General features: G+C 49.6%; 2 protein-coding genes across 4 annotated transcripts in view; one reads left to right on the top strand and one right to left on the bottom strand.

The window, feature by feature from the left end:
- The first annotated feature begins 4,567 nt into the window (after positions 1-4,567).
- Positions 4,568-9,028, top strand: NOBOX (NOBOX oogenesis homeobox). Of its 2 annotated transcripts, none has more exons than XM_035723203.1 (7): positions 4,568-5,554; positions 5,968-6,074; positions 6,421-6,533; positions 6,771-6,895; positions 7,138-7,369; positions 7,705-8,009; positions 8,712-9,028. In XM_035723203.1, the coding sequence occupies exons 1-7, from the start codon at positions 5,230-5,232 to the stop codon at positions 9,011-9,013; spliced, it is 1,509 nt and encodes a 502-aa protein (XP_035579096.1). In that variant the 5' UTR covers positions 4,568-5,229; the 3' UTR covers positions 9,014-9,028. The 2 variants fall into 2 exon arrangements, with proteins under 2 accessions (XP_035579096.1, XP_035579095.1); XM_035723202.1 differs by having other exon boundaries at positions 5,090-5,554; positions 7,705-8,054.
- A 317-nt stretch (positions 9,029-9,345) lies between these two features.
- Positions 9,346-16,797, bottom strand: part of ARHGEF5 (Rho guanine nucleotide exchange factor 5) — a 34,714-nt gene continuing 27,262 nt past the window's right edge. Inside the window, exon 17 of one of the 2 annotated variants that reach the window (XR_003516355.2) lies at positions 9,346-9,482. The gene's annotated coding sequence lies outside the window, so the exon portion shown is untranslated. Of the gene's footprint in view, positions 9,483-9,525; positions 9,606-16,797 lie in introns of those variants that run through there. The other variant, XR_003516356.2, reaches the window with a different exon arrangement.

The following is a 16,797-nucleotide window of genomic DNA, read 5'->3' as shown; positions in this document are numbered from 1 at the left end:
CTAATAATAGTACCTCCTGGGGTTATTATAAGAAATTTCAATGAGTTGGTATTTGTAAAGCAAGTAGAAAGTGCCTGGCATGAAGAGATGTATGTTAACACTCAAGAACTCACAATCCAGCAGAGAACATACAAAACTCTAATCAGGTCAGCCTGTGTTGAGTGCGGGAACATCAGGGCAAACCCAGCGCAGTAGGAGGACGTGGGAGGGAGCTGCTCATCGCAGCGTGGAAAGCTGAGGTAGGCTTCACAGAAAAGAGAATATTTGGGTTGGGCTTTGAAGTATGAGTAAGATTTTGACAGAAATATAAAGGGAAGGGATGGTGTTTCGTGCCCGTAAAACGACATGACCCGTGGCCCTGAGGCAGGAGAAGGCAAGAGCCGTTCTGAGAGAGGACAAGGTTTGAACAAGAGCCTGTGAGGAGACTGGAGGGGCGGGCAGGGGAAGTGGCTTCGGACGGAGTCTGAGGGAAGGTTGGGGCCAGGTTCTGAGGCATCCTGAATGCCATGCAGTAATTACCACTAGAACTCTGCAATCCTGGAGTAGACTAGCATAGAGCAGAAATTGTTCCAATGCTCCAGAACACCGGGAGGAGACCATCAGAGCAGATGGGAAAGTACTTCCTAAATCATAAAACACAGCAATGTGGTTTATTATTACTGCAGCCTGATTCAAAACAATAGCAGCGGCAACCCCATGTCTTAAGCATGGTCACTATTCTTGGTAGAAGTACGAAATCTTCAGTGTTTGGGGCATAGGGATTAAAGGTTGTTAGGCTAACCCACACCAGAACCTGTGTTCTCCTTGCCAGGGCAGATTCCCACCCTAGCCAGGTGTTCTCAATGCCCCAAACCAGCAAGCTCCAACTGTCCTCTCCCGGGATTTCCAAAGGAAGCCACTGGGCACCATCAGTTCGGTCGTCAGGGGCCCACAGTGTTTATCTGATCATCTGGCCCTCTGTCCTCTTCGGGTGTCCTGGTTCTTGAACCTGAGACTGACTCCAGCTGCCCTCCCCGGCCTTGGACAGGTGCCTCTCCTCCTGGTTGTTTCAGGGTCCTCACCGCCCCGTGTGCTGTGACTCTGTTCTCTCCCTGCCCAGGGCCTGCTCAGATTTCTGTCTTTCACAACCATATTCTTGCCTCTCTGGTCCCAGGCCTTCCAATGACCTGTTGCCGCCTATGCCTGGGTGTGGCAGGTAGGATGAGCAAATTACCCTGCTTCTGCTTCGACGTGTTTCTCAACCAGCCACCTTCTGGTTATTTTTTTCACCATACGTAGTAAGAGAAGACAGACAAAGAATGCTTATTCCACTTGCCTAACCTAATGGTCCAGTCAGTTCCACACAGACTGAGAACATGCCTGATGACATTGCTTAGTAGCATCAGACATGTTTTTTTTTTTCCTGTTATTCTCCTATTCACGAGAAGAAAAGGATGTTGGAACAAAGGATTCTTGGTAAGAGGGTGGTGGTGGTGGTGGTTTATAATTTGACTCTGAAAACTAAGAATCCCCAAACTAAAAATAAACCCTTCCTTCTAAGCAAGGTTGAGCAAATGAACTTGTCTGAACATCACCAAGATGAAATCTAACTAAACCAGACTTAGAAAGAATTATTCCCAAGCACTCCTAAAACAACGTTCTTGCCCTCCCTGTAAAGAGTGGTCCTCTTCCCGTACCCCCTGCCCTTGCAGCTGACCTATGAGGGAGGACTTTTAACAGCCTGTATCATCAGTACAACCCCTTCCCAAGGAAACACCTCAAGATGTTCTTCTAAGCCTCAAGAGGCCAAATTCATGCAAAGCAATCAAATTTTCATGTAAATAGACAAACAGTATGTCATTTGGGGGGAAAAAAAAAGCCACACAATGGCCAGCCGAGAATAGCAACAAAGAAAGGAAACTTAAATTTTTCTAATGTCATAGTCCAAGCCCAACAAATTCAACTATTTATGTGTTTAGAAAAATGCCAACATCTTCAATTCCCTAAAACGCAGAGCAGATGCTTTTATACAATTAGATCTTGAATCAATTAATTAAGTGTGCTGGCTTCTCCTTGCAGTAGACGCCTCAGTGAAGGTGAAAAGGTCATTCCCCCCACACACACAACCTCCCCCCACCACGTCCCCCATGCTCGTCCCCAGGATGATTTTAATTGACTGTTTTTTGAAAGGTCTAGGAGTGTCTCAAACTCTAACATGAATAAAAATCACCTGAGGGGCTTGTTACAATGGCTATTTCTGAGTCCCTCTCTAGACCTACCAATTTAAATTTCTGGGAATGGGGCCTGGGAGCCATATTTTGCACAAATTCCCTAAGAAATTCTGACCTAGGGGAAAGGTGGGAACACTCTTTGAGAAACAAGAGGTCAAAACAGAGTAAGACTGGAGAACTTTGGGCATGGGAAGCAGGTGAGCTGAGGTGGAGAGAAGGGGCCAGGCTTTGGAAGGCTCCTGCCCTGTTAGGGAGCTTGGTCTTTCCCTCCTGGGCAGGCAGGGGCCACTGCAGGGTTTTAAGCAGGGCTGGGGCAATGTCAGCTTTACATTTAACTTGCCTCCTCTTTTAATCTTTAGCTCATAGCTCATGTGTCCTCCTCATCTTTCCCGCTCCCTCAATCCTAGGCCAGGAGAGATTCCTGTTCCTCTGGGCTCCTAAGAGCCTGTGCATACTCCTAACTCACCGCTGGCCACCCTGTATTGACATAGTCCATTTACCTATAGAATTATTCTAGTCCCCTCTATACCAGTAAGCTTCTGCAGGCAAGGAATTGACTTGTGCACAGGGCCTGGCATACAGTAGGTGTCCTATGAATGTTTAATCAAGCCAATTATTGTGTTCCATTTACAACCATATCACCATCCGAGGGTCCTGGTAGAGAGCAACCTCACTGCCCCCGATGCCCTGCTCACAAGGCCCCCAATGTTTCATTTCCAGCTGAGAAACTGGGCCCTCTTTCTAAACCTCTCATTTATCAGAGGATATTAGTCTTATAGGGGGCGGATTGAAACATCAGATTCCTGAAGTTGTGATCACACTGTCATGAAGTTAACTCGTTTATCTTTTTATGTTTCAAACAGAACTAAATCTCTGACAGCTCTCCCAAGTCCTCAAAGGAATGGAGGCACAAGAAAACGAAGATAGGTGATTACAGCAGGAAAGCACCTGCTGTCCAGACTCTTTTAAGTCTTAAAAGCAAAACACCTGGATTCTGTTCCGGACGCGCCCCCCCCATCCCCACCCCACCCCACCCCACCCCACCCCACCCCATCCCCAGCTCCCAGCACCTGTTTCAGTCTGGCCCGTGCTTTCCACTCAGAGTCAGACACGGACCTAAGGAGGCGGCAATGAGAATTTTAAATTCTGTAAAACTTTGTTTAAAGGCAAGAAACGTGCTATGAACCAGGAATGATAAGCATCACCCCTGTGAGAGCTCCCTTAGGAGGCTCCCAGGCATTCTCAGAGAATCAAACTGGGACCTCAAGTACGGAGAGGAATGCCCAGGAACCCTGGGCCCGCTATGGCTCCTGGCGGGGTACCCCGCGGCCCTGAGCGCCCTGTCCTCGCGCAGCTTACCTGGCGGCGCCGGCTCCTTCAGCCTGCTCGCCGTGTCCCGCGGCCAGCTCTGGGCGCTCGGGACCTTCGAGTCGGGAGGCGTCTTGGGGGCTCCTTCAGCTTGAGGCCTGGAGAAGCTTCAGCGAGCCCAACGTGTGGGGCTCCCTTGATTCGTTGCTCCAGAGTGGCCTTCCCCCCGCTAGCACGGAAGGGCCGGTCCCCGGGCGGAGGTGGGGGGCACGACTGTCGCCAGCCCTGGGAGGCCGGGCGGCCCCGCTCCGGGAGGGGCGGCTGAGGGGAGGGGCGGCGGGCCGCACACCTGGGCCCGAGGGGGCGGGGCGGCCCCCAGGCCCGCGCGGCCCTGCAGCTGCCCCACGCGCTTCCCGCCCGGGTGGGCCTCGCCCTGGCGGCGGGGTGAGGGGCGCGGGCTCGGGCTCCCCAGGGCCCGGGAGGCCCCTGCACACCTGCCCGCCGGCGAGGCTTCATTAGGCCGCGCGAGGGCAGCCCCGCCGGTCTCGGCGGCTGCGTGAGCCCTGGCCATGGAACCCACCCAGGAGCCCTGCCCGGAACCGCGGGGTGAGCGCGGGGCGGGCTTGGGAGGCTGACGCCGGCGGGGCGGCCCCTGGCCACGCGGCCCGGGTCGGGTGACTTCGGGGTCGGGGTGGGCCGAGGGGCTGGCGGTGCCGCGGGGTGTGAGGGAGGCCCGGCACCGTGCGCCCTCCATCCTTGAGGTTCCCGCCTCCCTGCACGCCGACCGGGGAGCCCCAGGACCCTTCTCCTCTGGGTTCCGACACCCGTCCCCTTTCCTACCAAGGCCTAGCTCTCTGATATGTCACGGTCATTGAGCACCTACTACGTGCCAGGTTCGCTAGGCTACAAGCTCGCCTAAAATGCTGGAAACCCAAAGTGTCCCCCGCCCGCTCTCCTTCCTCATACCACCAGCCAGCCTGTCTTCGTCCCTGCTCTACGCAATAATGCCTCTGTCTGCGCAGGGACAAGATCCAGTCTTAGAAACAGCAGGCTGTCAATCTCCCTCTCCCAGTGCGCTCCCAGCTTCACCGTTTGTCCCTTAGAAATGCCTCAACAGATTCCTGATCCTTGACTCACATTCCTGGGGGTAAGTCTGGGGGGAAAAGACCCAGACAACTCCCAGAAAGTAAGCACACCCCCCACCCCCGGAAGTAGGACTGCTCTCCTACCAGCTATGTATGTGAGCTCAAGCCCCCTCATGGGTGCATATATCTGCTCACATTTTTCAAAGCAGTGGATTATCTAATTCGATGGTTACAATAGCCAAGCTCTAAGAACGGTAAACAGAATTATTACCCTCTTTGTCGAGTGGACAAATGAAAGCTTGAGGCCAAACGGGAAACTGGCGGCAGAGCAGGAAGCAGCAGTCCTCTAAGGCCAGGCTCTTCCTTCTCCCTGGGGCTGAGGTCAGTGGGTGCTGTTCCCCACAGGCCAGGAAGGTGGAGGCAAGCCCCTGGCTGCTGGGCCAGAGGAGGAACTGCTGCAGAGTCCAGCCCCCCACACTCGGGATGCCCCAAGTGAGGAACTGCCCCCCTCCCGCCAGGTCGCTGGGGAGAAGCCGCCATCAGAGGCCCCTGGAGAAGCAGCTGGGGCAGATACTGGGAGGGGGAGCCAGCCATCTGGCTCTGGGACTCTCCCCAGAGACACAGTTATGGCCCCACCTAGACCCCAGCCTCCTGAGGAAGGCTGTTCCTTCCCAGTGAGAGAGGCAAAGCCAGGGAAGAGGTCTTACTCTCCAGCCTCCAGTAAGCAGAAAACGCCCAGTGTCGGGGGTCTGGCCTCCGCATCATCTCCTGGTGTCATTAACTCGGCCCATGCCACACACAACCTAGTGCCTTGTGGGTCAGGCCGGGGGCCCTGCCATCTGGCCAACCTCCTCAGCACATTGGCTCAGAACAGCCAAAACACAGATCAGAAGAGGACCCCAGAAGTGACCTGCCAAGTTCGGAAAAAGACTCGGACCCTATACCGCTCAGGTGAGTCCCTGAAGGTGAGAGACAATCTAGGAGAGCTGGTGTCATCTCTGGGAAATGTGGGCTCAACAGAGAACACAGCAGCCCCAGGAGATTACAGTGTGGGTAATTTGTACAACCCCTTGTCCTGAATCCTCTCTTGACCTGTGGCAGGGCCACACCCTGTGACCCTCAATGGGTTGCCTCATCAGAAAGCAATGTTGGGACCAGGTTAGAAAGAGCAGGAAAGTAAACACCACACAGTTCCCTGCCACAAAGCCCAGAAGAGCGAGAGAAGCCTCCAGCCCAATGGGAAACTTAGTTGCAAGGCTCTGGGAAGACCCTTGGGTTGGGGACAATGGTCTTGTCTGGAAGGCATCTGTCTTTCTCCTCTGCTGCCACATCACTGTCCTCATGCAAGTTTCTTCTCCTTCCAGACCAGCTGGAGGAGCTAGAAAGGATCTTTCAAGAAGACCACTACCCAGACAGCGATAAGCGCCGGGAGATTGCCCAGACGGTGGGGGTCACCCCCCAACGAATCATGGTAAAGGGCGTTGGCCAACGGGTCTCAGGGTGGAGGAGAAACCAGCAGCTGGAACTCTTGAGCACAGCAAGTGCTCAGCATCTCCCTTTAGGGGCCGAGGTTAGGTCTTAGATCTGGCTGTGTTCCTGCCTATTTCCATGTTGCTACCGCCTCAGATTAGAAGAGGAAAATACCTCAGAGCTATCTAGATGAATCTTGTCATAAAACTATTCTTGCAGAGAAAGGCGTCAGAAGCCAAGTGGTAAAGTGACCTCCTAAAGTCATCCAGCTCATTGTGCAACAATCAGAGCCTGAGTCATAGTCTCAGCCGAGCTTCTGGAACTCTTCAAGGGTCTCTCCCCTACAGGTGTGGTTCCAGAATCGCCGGGCAAAGTGGCGAAAAGTGGAGAAGCTGAATGGGAAGGAGAACAAGGGCAGTCCTGCAGGCCCTGCCCCTACCCCTGCCAGCAGTCAGTGCAGGTAGAACTTCTCCTCCTGGATCTCATCCCCATAAGTAGGAAGTGGGCTCTAAGCTGGGCTCCTAGGATCTAGAAGGAGAGAGTGTTGGAAAGTTGGCCATGAGGGCTGGAATTCTTGGCTGATACTTAGAGAGACTTTGGATGGAGGAGGTCGGGAAGTTGCCAGGGTCTTGCAGGAAGGCAGTGTTTGGGACTCTGGTGTCCCTTTCCCTGCACTGAAGCCCTGGTCTAAATCTAGGGACACTAGGGCTACAGTCTTCACTCTGCCTGCCTCCAGCTCGGCAACTGAGCTGCCACCTTCTGTGTCCCTGGCCCCAGAGCCTGGTGCCTTCCCTCAGGAGCCCCCTCTAGATACTCTTACAGGTAAGCTGACCATCTTCTGAGGGTTATGTGTGTGGGGGTAGGGGGGTGGGGTGGGGAACGGCAGCTGGAAAGACAGAGTCCTTTCTAGATAGATGGGAAGGTGGGCCAGTGATCTCTAGGGTTTTGGTCCAGTGGGGCCTATTCAAGGGGAACTGGGCATGGCACACTTCTAACCATCCATAATCCCAAATCTGCCTCCCCATTTTCTTAGCTTTGTAACCCTCTTTGACTTTGGTTCCTAGAGCCCCCCATGCTGCTGACCTCTGACCAGACTCTGGCCCCAACCGAACAGAGTGAGAATACTCAAAGGGTGGCAGTGACCCCACCACTCTTCAGCCCCCCACCTGTTCGAAGAGTCAACCTTCCTTTTCCCCTGGGCCCTGTCCTTACCCCCCAAACGATGCCTCTGCTGCTGGATACTCCTGTCAGTGACAACAGTCACAAAGATGGCCCCTGTGGGTCCTGGGGGACAAGGTATGGAGCCTGATGGGGTGGTCACCTGAGTTATCTTGGGAGGGTGTAGAAGGAGAAAAGATAGATCTAGCGGGGTTGGGGGGGGGTTAGCTGAGAGAAGCAAGGAGTCCTAATTGTGATGAGGATTAAAAGCTTACGTAGATTTGAGGTGGGAAAGGTCTAGACTATCCCAGCAAAAAAGTAGGAAAGAAGATGCAAAGCCAGGAACAGAAAGAGAAAGAAGGGGAAGAGGCAAGTCTGGGGTCATGGAGATATGGGTAGGGACTCACCTACTGTGTGGTCACAGGGAGGAAGCTACCCCTGAGCCTCACAAAATACTCCTTTGTCCCCCACAGTGTCACCCCACCATCCACCTGTTCATACCTGGAAGAACTGGAACCCCAGGATTACCAGCAGAGCCCCCAGCCAGGGCCATTCCCATTCTCCCAGGCTCCGCAGAGCCAGCTTTACCAACCACCTCAGCCCCAGTTTTCCTACCTGCACGCCTTCCCCTTCCCCACACCCCACTCCCTGATGCCTCCGCTGCCGGATGACTCCCTCTTCACATCACCTTACGGCCCCAGTGCGGGTCCCTCTCAGGGCTACTTCCCCGGCCCCCCATCAGGGCAGATGGTGCTGCAGCCACCTGCTGGGAATGTGGGTGAGTTGGGGCTGGACAAGAAGGTGCCCATTGTGACCCAGGAAGGTGAGAAGGGGCAGGGAGCCTCCCTGGCTGAATGGCAGGTGGTGAGCGCATCCCCTCTCCGTGGCCCTGGTTGGCTTTACGAAGCTCTTTGGGTCTCTTTGGGGAGCTGCAGAGCAGAGTTACAAAAACTGGAGTTTTAAGTCCAGCTCAGCCGCTCCCAGCTTTGCTGAGTCTCAGTTTCCCCGGACTCTAAAATGGGAATAGTATTCCTCTAGCAGGGAGGGACTTGCTGAGGGTTAGAAAAAATAGGGAGAAACAGTATGAGGGAAATACACAGAGTAAATGGCAGCTGACCTGAGCATTCTGACAGGCCACCCGGACCTCTGAAATCTGGGCGCAACCATCACAGTAAGACTAAATTCCATTAGAAGCAAGGAAAGATGTGTACCGTCCATTCCGAGTCTCCCTGCTGCCCACGAGAGGGGGCACTGGCCTGACCCACAGGCCCCTCTGTGTCGATGCTACCAAACCACAGAACCTCGAGTCAGGAGCACACCCGGTCCTGTGGGGGAGCTCCTGGTGCTAGTACTTCACCCGCACTGGGTTCCTAAGCTGTGTTTCTGTGGGAGGCGGCGGGGAGTCTGTCACAGAGTATGTTCCGCTCTGGTGGGTACCCTTAATCCTGTCTCATCTTTCCTGCACTCTTTGACTCCACAGGTCCGGCCCCTTGGAATGACCTCTGCTTGCCAGAACTGCCTTTCTCTGGTCCCTTCTGTCCACAAGCCCTGGGGCAGCCCCCCGGAGGTGATGGCTTCTTCCCGGATCTGTTCCCAGCCCCCTACGCTCCGGCTGTGAGCAGGCAGCCTTCACCAGGTGCCACCCAGCTGCCCGAAGCGGCCAGACCAGGAACGGGGCCCTTCCTTGGCAAGGCCCAAGAGGAGCAGCCTGCCACCTCTGTGGAGGAGCCCTCAGTGCCCCAGGAGGTCCGAGAGGAAGACAAGAACAGCTGTGGCCCCTAGTCGTGGTGCCAAGGAGTGGAAGGGTGGGTGGGAGAGGAGACAGCAGTGTTAGGAAGGACTGTGGACTCTGCTGACTGGGGTGGAAGTCAGACGTTCCCCCCCGCTGTGGGCTCACCTTGCCGGACCTGATTTGAGAAGGATGAGGGCCGGCCCCACCCTTTCCTCCACACCCCTGTATGGCAGCCCTGAGAGAAAGAATGGTCCCTATGACTTCTGAATTCTTTGTAAGTTTATGTTTCCTTTCCTTGCCAGACAAATGAGCCAGTGTCTGTTGTAAGCAGTAAACGAGTTTACTCTTGGGTTTCTCTCAGTAATTATGTGTCTCCCCACTCACTAATTAAAAGCTGCATTTCTTTCACTGCCTTCCACCCAGCTGACCGGTTGTTGGATGCAGTGCTAGCTCTCCCGGGCAAGTTCTCCTTCTGGCATGATCTCGTGGAGCCTGGCATCCTCCATGGGCCCATCTCTCCTGCTGGGGGAGACATCAGGCATCTTGGGCCTTGTCTCTGGTCCTGGCATTAAGTCATGTTCTATTTCCAAACTCAGGACCGAGCCTGAGCAAATCGGAGCCTGGACCTCTCTCTGGAATTCCCTGGAGGGATAAGATGACAAGAGACACTCAGGGATATTTTAGGTCAAGTCTTCAGCATTGTGAACCACAACTCATTCTTCCAAAGCTCTGGGTTTTTTTTAGGGGGGGGGGCGGAGAGGTGTAGGAATGAGGAGTGGGAGCACCAAGAAGAGAATGTTCATGTGTGTGTGTGTGTGTGTATAATATTTAGCACCCCACATCTGATGGCCCTACAGTGCCCAAATAGCTAGGATTTCAGGGCCATTGATTCAAACTACATCACTGCATTTGGTGAGTGTGTATGTCTGTACCATTCTGGACCTCCAAATGCTATGATTATGGAAAAATACTTTTTCCCCCCCAAAAAACTTGTATTAAGTAGTTGTTAACTTATGTTCGTCATAATAGTTCTAGAGTCATGACTCATAAGAACTAAAAATTTCGGCAAAATATTTGGAAATGGAGAAGAAACTTCTTGGGTACACAAGAACACCTATGTGTGCATCTCTAGGGTTTTATGGACCATGGTAGCTCTGCTCTGCTGTCCTAGTGGTTATCGCTTCCTCCCACTCGAGGATCGCAACAGGCATCAACAGCCTTAATTTAGGGATTAGAATGTGTACATTGAAATATGAAAGGACTTGTGTTACACATATCTGGGTCTTTTAAAGTATACATTTCACAAATTTCTTTTGTTTTCACATTCTGTCCCATAAGGTCATGGCATGAGCAGCCTAAAAGCAGACATTAAGGGGGAAAGATGGAGGGTTCTCACCGGTCAATCACATGCTACTGTTCCGCTCTTTCCAAAAGCCACCACAATGTTCCGTTGCTTTCCAAGCCCTGTGGGTGGCTGGGTATTTTCCCCACCAGCTCTTAATTGGTTCAGGCTCCTGCCACTCAGATTAGAAGCAAGGGAGTATGGAGCAAATGCAACAGTGTTGACATCTAAAGCCAAGAACTGGAGGGAAATGGACTTCAAGGTCTATGCCTGGGGCGCCTGGGTGGCTCAGTCGGTTAAGCATCTGCCTTCAGCCCAGGTCATGATCCCAGGACCCTGGGATCGAGCCCTGTGTCAGGGTCCCTATTGGGAGCCTGCTTCTCCCTCTCCCTCTGCCCCTCCCCTCTGCTGGTGCTCTCTCTCTCTCTCTCTCTCTCTCTCTCTCTCTCTCTCAAATAAATAAGATCTTTAAAAAAAAAAAAGTCTATGCCTACCTGCAACACTTGGCTAAAAAGTGTTACATATTCTAATGGCAGACTAAAAATAAAATAAGAACTAAGAAATGATAGACCAAACAGAGAAAATGGTGAAAAGTTATTAGAAGTGTAGAATCCTAGAAGAAGAAAACTGACAAGCTGACAAGTCCAACCTCCTGACAAACCCCGGAGTCTCCTCTATGCCACCACAGACGATCACTGAGTCCTGATTTTCCAGTTGCAGGTGACAGAGGTGGTGGGCTAACTCGCCTACACAAGCGGCCACAGAATTTCTGAAAGCTCTAATTATTATTGAGTTCTGTTCTTCTGCTAGGAAGAAGTCATTATTGTTTAATTGATCTGAGTTTTGCTTTCCATGTGCTTACAAAGAATAAATCTATCGAAAAATATGAGGACCGTGTGTCATCCCTCTAAGCTTTGCCCTCCCGCGGCTTGCTCTCTAGGCTCCTTACCAGCTTGCATGCTTCTCTTCAGATGAAGAGGACCTTATGGATATTCCTTTTAAGAGGGTGCCAGAACTGCACTTGACTTTAATGCAGTCTGGCCCACTGCATTGTACAGTGTGACTGTCCCCTCCCTCAGAAAGGACACTCTTTTCTATTGTTGTCTGGAGAGGAATTGGATTTTTTTCCCCCCAGCCATTTGGTCCCCAAGGTCCCCATTCTTGGTCCCAAACTTATTGTCAGCTATGACCCCTAGGTCATTTTAATAGAAACTGTTTTAAAATCATTCTCTCTTACTTTGTATTTGGAGAATTGATATTTTTGAATCTAAATAGACAAAAATATACATTGTTCAGTCTCATTTGGTTAATTGTAACCCATTATTGAGTTTGTTAAGATGATTTGGAATCCTGCTATACCTTGTTTGCAATTTTGCTCCCTGCAAATTTGATCAGTATGTTTTCTCGATTTAATAATCATTAGTAAACAAGTAATTACAGAACATTTTGACATCCCTTCTTGAAAATACTCCCTTAATGAGCACATTTTTGGGCTGAAAGTTAAACTGGCTACAAATCCTCAACTATACTATCATCCAGGGCCATCCTTTGTTATCTCCAGGATTTTGAAAACACATTTTGGGAAAAAACTGTGCTGTATGGCTCACTAAAATCAAAACATATTCTCTTCATAGCACTCTAATGATTTGATATTCTTGTAAACCTAACAACATAGTAAATAAGATTAGCTTGGCATGGCTTATCTTAGGAGACACTGATTGTCTTTCACGATTATTTTTTATCTAACATCTTTCAATAGTCTCTTCTAGAAATTTATGACAATTACACATTAAATTTATTCTTCTTTGGCTTCTACAAATCATGCCTTTAAAAATTAGGATAATTGCCTCTATTAAATCCTCGAGATCCTCTCCTGTTCTACTCCAGAAAAAAAATCTAGAATTATTTAAATCGGCTAGAAGACTGTGTTTGGGTTTTAAGATCGTCTTATGTTTTTGGTCCAAGTTTTTAAATTTCTAGAATATCATTCTTTCTGGAGAAGACCAGCTACAATAAGAGTCAAGTGCTTCTGCTTTCTCTGCATTACATGTTGACGTTATAACATCTGCCTCAAGGAGTATGTTTGTCCTCTCCCTGTTCCTCCTGTTCCCAGTTTGGTTTATTGTCATCATGGCTAATGTTATTGTTAGTAGTGGACTTTCGCATGTTTTGCAGCATGGAACTGCTTCTGGGCTTCACACTTAGAGAGATTATCCTTGGAATTCCAGAATGTCTGCCTTTTAATATTTACGTCTTTTCAGTCCTTTTAAAATCTGAACTTGTAGCCACTCCGTTACCTTTTGCAGGACTTCTTTCGTTCATTATAATTGTGATCTCATCTGTAGAAACATATTTTTCATAGTTCCACATCCGTCTGAGCCATCCTCATCTGGAAGGATATGGTGCCTCTTACAGTTAGCCCTGGCTTTTGTTTTGGTTTTGGCTGGAATGCAGGAGAAAGTGTGCATTCTGGAGAGCCAAGGTCAGGTGCTCCTCTCCTTAGATCAAGGGGCCGGCCGCATCTCAGCATTCGTCCTACCTCGCCTCCCCCCACGGCACCCTTGTCCTCCTGACATCATCATTCCGCCCCACCCCCCACCCCCGGCCGCCGCGCAGCAACCTCAGGGCTTTGCACTGGGCCAGAGCACAATCCTTCCTTGAAGACTCCAGGAAAAAGCCTATCCTTCCAATTTAAGCCGTCACTATCACAAAATTTCCACTAGATGGCAATCTACCACCAGTCTTCTGGTTGTTTATAGTCAGAAAGCCCATGCTAATTTTTTCTCCAAAATACCCTAGAGCCACTAATATCAGGTTCAAAGATATTAATGTCATTTGGGTTGCAGCTTGGTTTGCCAGATAAAATATTAGCTGTCCAGTTAAATTTCAATTGCAGACCAACAACAAATAATTTTTTAGTGTCAGTATGCTTCCTGCAATATTTGGGTGTTTTGTATTTTTATTTGCTAAATTTGGCAGCCCTAGTTGTAGCGCTGTGCTAAGGACATCTATGTCCATGAGAGCTTCACAGTTCAAAGTCTGTCCAGGAGACCTCCCGCTCTCTACTCAGCATTCTTGCGTCTCAGGCTCCTGAGCAGTCCTGGGTTCACTGTAGGAACCCGGTTCATTTAGCAGCCCCTCCCGCCCGCCATTATAACTCTCCATACAGGCTCCACGTGGGTCTAAAAACACTATAAAATCTCTTGGAGTCCTATTATTTTCTGTTCCTGTTAGCTAATTTTTTCCTATTATTTGTATATTTCTGAGATAGTGCATTAGAATTTATTTTTGACTGTTATATTTTAACATCATTTGCATAAGAAGAGTACATAAAAATCAGCTGAAAAAGACAGTTTGGCTTTTGATGATTCTACTCCAAGTCTTAAATGGTCTTGACTAATTAAGAATAAGTCTGACTGTTGAATCACAGATCTGTACTTCTGAAACAAATAATGCAATATATGTTAAGAAAAAAAAAGAGGAAGAAGAAGATAGCAGGAGGGGAAGAATGAAGGGGAGTAAGTCGGAGGGGGAGACGAACCATGAGAGAGGACGGACTCCGAAAAACAAACTGAGGGTTCTAGAGGGGAGGGGGGGATGGGTTAGCCTGGTGATGGGTATTAAAGAGGGCACGTTCTGCGAGGAGCACTGGATGTTATGCACAAACAATGAATCATGGAACACTACATCAAAAACTAATGATGTCATGTATGGTGATTAACATAACAATGAAAAATGGGATTACAAATTAAAAAAAAGAAGTCCGATTTCCTGGAAATGAAACACCTTCACCCACCTCGAAGGGGTGTTCTTTTAGTACAGACAGACAGTTTGGGAGATTTAGGGTTCTTACATTTGTGTTTAGTTTATACTGTTCTTTCAGAAATACCCTCTTATTTGAGTTTCATAACAAAGTCCTGAGAAATAAAGGCAGGGACATCTATTCTGTCATTCAGTGGGGTTTACAAGCACCTACAGTATTGGGTGAGCACAAAAGGTAAATGAAATGTCTTCCCGACTTTCAGAAACAGACACTCTTACTGGGGAGGACCATTACAATGCAGGAGGACAGAGCTGTGCAGGGCTGTCCATAAGGACAAAGCTCGATGGAATCCACAAGAGGAAGCAGCCATGTCTGCTGGGGCTGAGAAAGCTTCAGAGTCCAAGGCCTTAACTCCTGAAGGAAGAGTAGAATTTGGGTAAGCAGAGAAGGCAGGAAGGGGGATGTTGGGCAGAAGTATAGTCAGTGTAAGGCCCGCGAGATTGGGAGTTCAGAGAGGCTGGGTGTGCATGTAGGAGTGGCCAACAGGGGGCGGTGGTGGAGGAGGAGGCCGGTAAGGAGGAGTGGGAAAAGCTGCAAGTACGACACTAAGACCTCGGAGCTGTGTTCTTTGGTCAGTTAGAGGCAACCACAGTTGTACCTCATGGGCATGACTTGCCCAGATTTGTGTTTTAGAAAGACGAATGGAGAACAGGATCAGAGGGCTCAGAGAGGAGATGCAGGGAAACCAGACAAGGCCAATTGAGTTAATCCAAGTGAGGGGCGAGAGCTGAGAGTAGGTCGCGTGGAGACAGGAGAGGGTCCGATCGGAGAGATGTTTAAGAGCCAGAATCAGTGTGATATGATGGGCAACTCATTAAAAGGAATCAGAGCAAAAAGGAAGAGGACAGAGACCTTTTCAACTAAGGAATGTTGTCAGGTGAGAAAGGAAATAACGCGCCAGGAGCCAAGCTGGGGACAGGGAGACTGCTGTGTTTGGGGGAGCTGTGGTGGAAGCGCCTGTGTGTATCTGGGTGGATGTGTCTGAGGAGAAAAATATGGACCCAGGGTCTGTGACAGAGACAGGAACTAAAGGGCCTATGGCAACTACAGGACCTTTTCAGCATAGAAAATGCTAGCTGAGGTCCAGACACCACACAAAATGGCACAGCACGAAGCATGGGAGGAAGTGGTCTTAGGGTGGACTCATGGAAACACCGAAGAAGAGCAGGAGAATGGGACAGAAGAAAAGGTGGCATTGAGGAAGATAAGGAATGGCCTAAAAGTGGGGGTGGGAAGATCTGGAAGAGGTGTTGAATGGGCAAAGATCAAAAGCCCAACTGGGTCAGTAGGTCTAGAAAGGAGGTAGGAAAAATAATTGTGCACAATATATATAATTATCCCAATTCACAGAGGACACCGAGGTTTAAGTGATTTTCTAAGAATACCGCAACCAAGTCTAGAGAGAACTCTTATGTTATTTAGTTTCCACTTCACTAAATGCAAGTAAGAGTCTTGCTTTCTGAATGCCAACATAACATGTAAAAAATTGACAGAGCCTTCATGGGTAAAAAGCTATTAATGATAGATAACTCTGTGTGTTTGCACACTTTACAAGATCACATGAGGAATTGAAAGAGCTTACTTACTTTGCCCAGAAACTGGTCCTCAGACAAAATACTAATGATGATGGTAACCATTTATTGAGCACTTACTGTGTACCTAGCTCTCTAATGGGGAATTTCATTTCACAAGGATCTTGGAAGCTATTACTCATTCGACAGGTGAAAATCTGAGGCTTAGGTTTAAATATTTGCCCAAAGTTGCAAAAGAAATACATTTTGGACAGGATGTAAACCTATGTCAGGGGGCGCCAGCTTCAAGAAGCGATGTATTTTGATCATTTTAAAGGGAGACACAAAGGAAGTCAGAAGGTGGGGAGAGCACAATCCAACAATGTGTGTAACCTGGATTAGATTTAGAATCAGATCCTTCCATAGATCCGAAGTCTGCATTTAAATGATGTAAAGATTCAGAAGTGTTTAGTTTGACTTGAGAGCCCTGCAGGGAGAGGTGGGAGAAGAGCCGCAGTTGAAAGCAAACAGGAAGCCGCATCTTCCCAAACTGGAAAGGGCGCTGGAATGTGTGGACAGAGCAGGCAGAGAGCGAAGTGAAGGGCGTGTAAGGGGCAGAGTGTGGGGGTACCGTGGGAGCTGGATGCCAGGTTGTATCTGGCTCTGATAAGCCTTATTATGTGGCAGACACTGTCAAATTTAAGATTGTCATACCACATTCCTCCAGGAAGTTCGCAGTCAAAAGTTTGGGAGTAGAAAGACCAGCGGGAAAGTCACTCCAGCGTCCAGGAATTTGGCGTCGAGACTAAAACAGTGGCAGGGGAACAAGAAGGAAACAGTGTGAGTGATGCTATGAATCAATTAATGGAATTTGACTGTGTGGGCAGGGAGGAGAGAATGTCAAGTTGACTCCGGGTCTTAGCGCCCAGGCATCTAGGAGTGTGACTGACAAGATACAAAAGTCCAGAGGAGCCGGTTCCTCCCTCCACATTGTAGCCTCTGCGTCTTCGTTTGTAGCTTTCACATTTTACTTGTCTCTCAGTCTCATTACTCTGGTCAAGTTGCCTCAAGTACATTCCTCTGCCACGGTTTTATTATCTGAGAATGGAATTCCCACCCACAGAGATCCCATGGTCCTTTCTGGTACACTTTCACCCG

The sequence above is a fragment of the Zalophus californianus genome, chromosome 12, assembly GCF_009762305.2.
Source record: "Zalophus californianus isolate mZalCal1 chromosome 12, mZalCal1.pri.v2, whole genome shotgun sequence".
NCBI classification, from domain to species: domain Eukaryota; kingdom Metazoa; phylum Chordata; class Mammalia; order Carnivora; family Otariidae; genus Zalophus; species Zalophus californianus.
This window is presented reverse-complemented; position numbering and strand designations above follow the sequence as displayed.

What these genes read in the sequence shown, in the direction of transcription:
- NOBOX (XM_035723202.1), top strand. Translation starts at nt 5,230, where the DNA reads ATGGCCCCACCTAGACCCCAGCCTCCTGAGGAAGGCTGTTCCTTCCCA. An exon ending in TGTGGGTCCTGGGGGACAAG is followed by an intron (nt 7,370 to 7,704) that starts GTATGGAGCCTG and finishes TGTCCCCCACAG; the next exon opens with TGTCACCCCACCATCCACCT. An exon ending in GCCCATTGTGACCCAGGAAG is followed by an intron (nt 8,055 to 8,711) that starts GTGAGAAGGGGC and finishes TTGACTCCACAG; the next exon opens with GTCCGGCCCCTTGGAATGAC.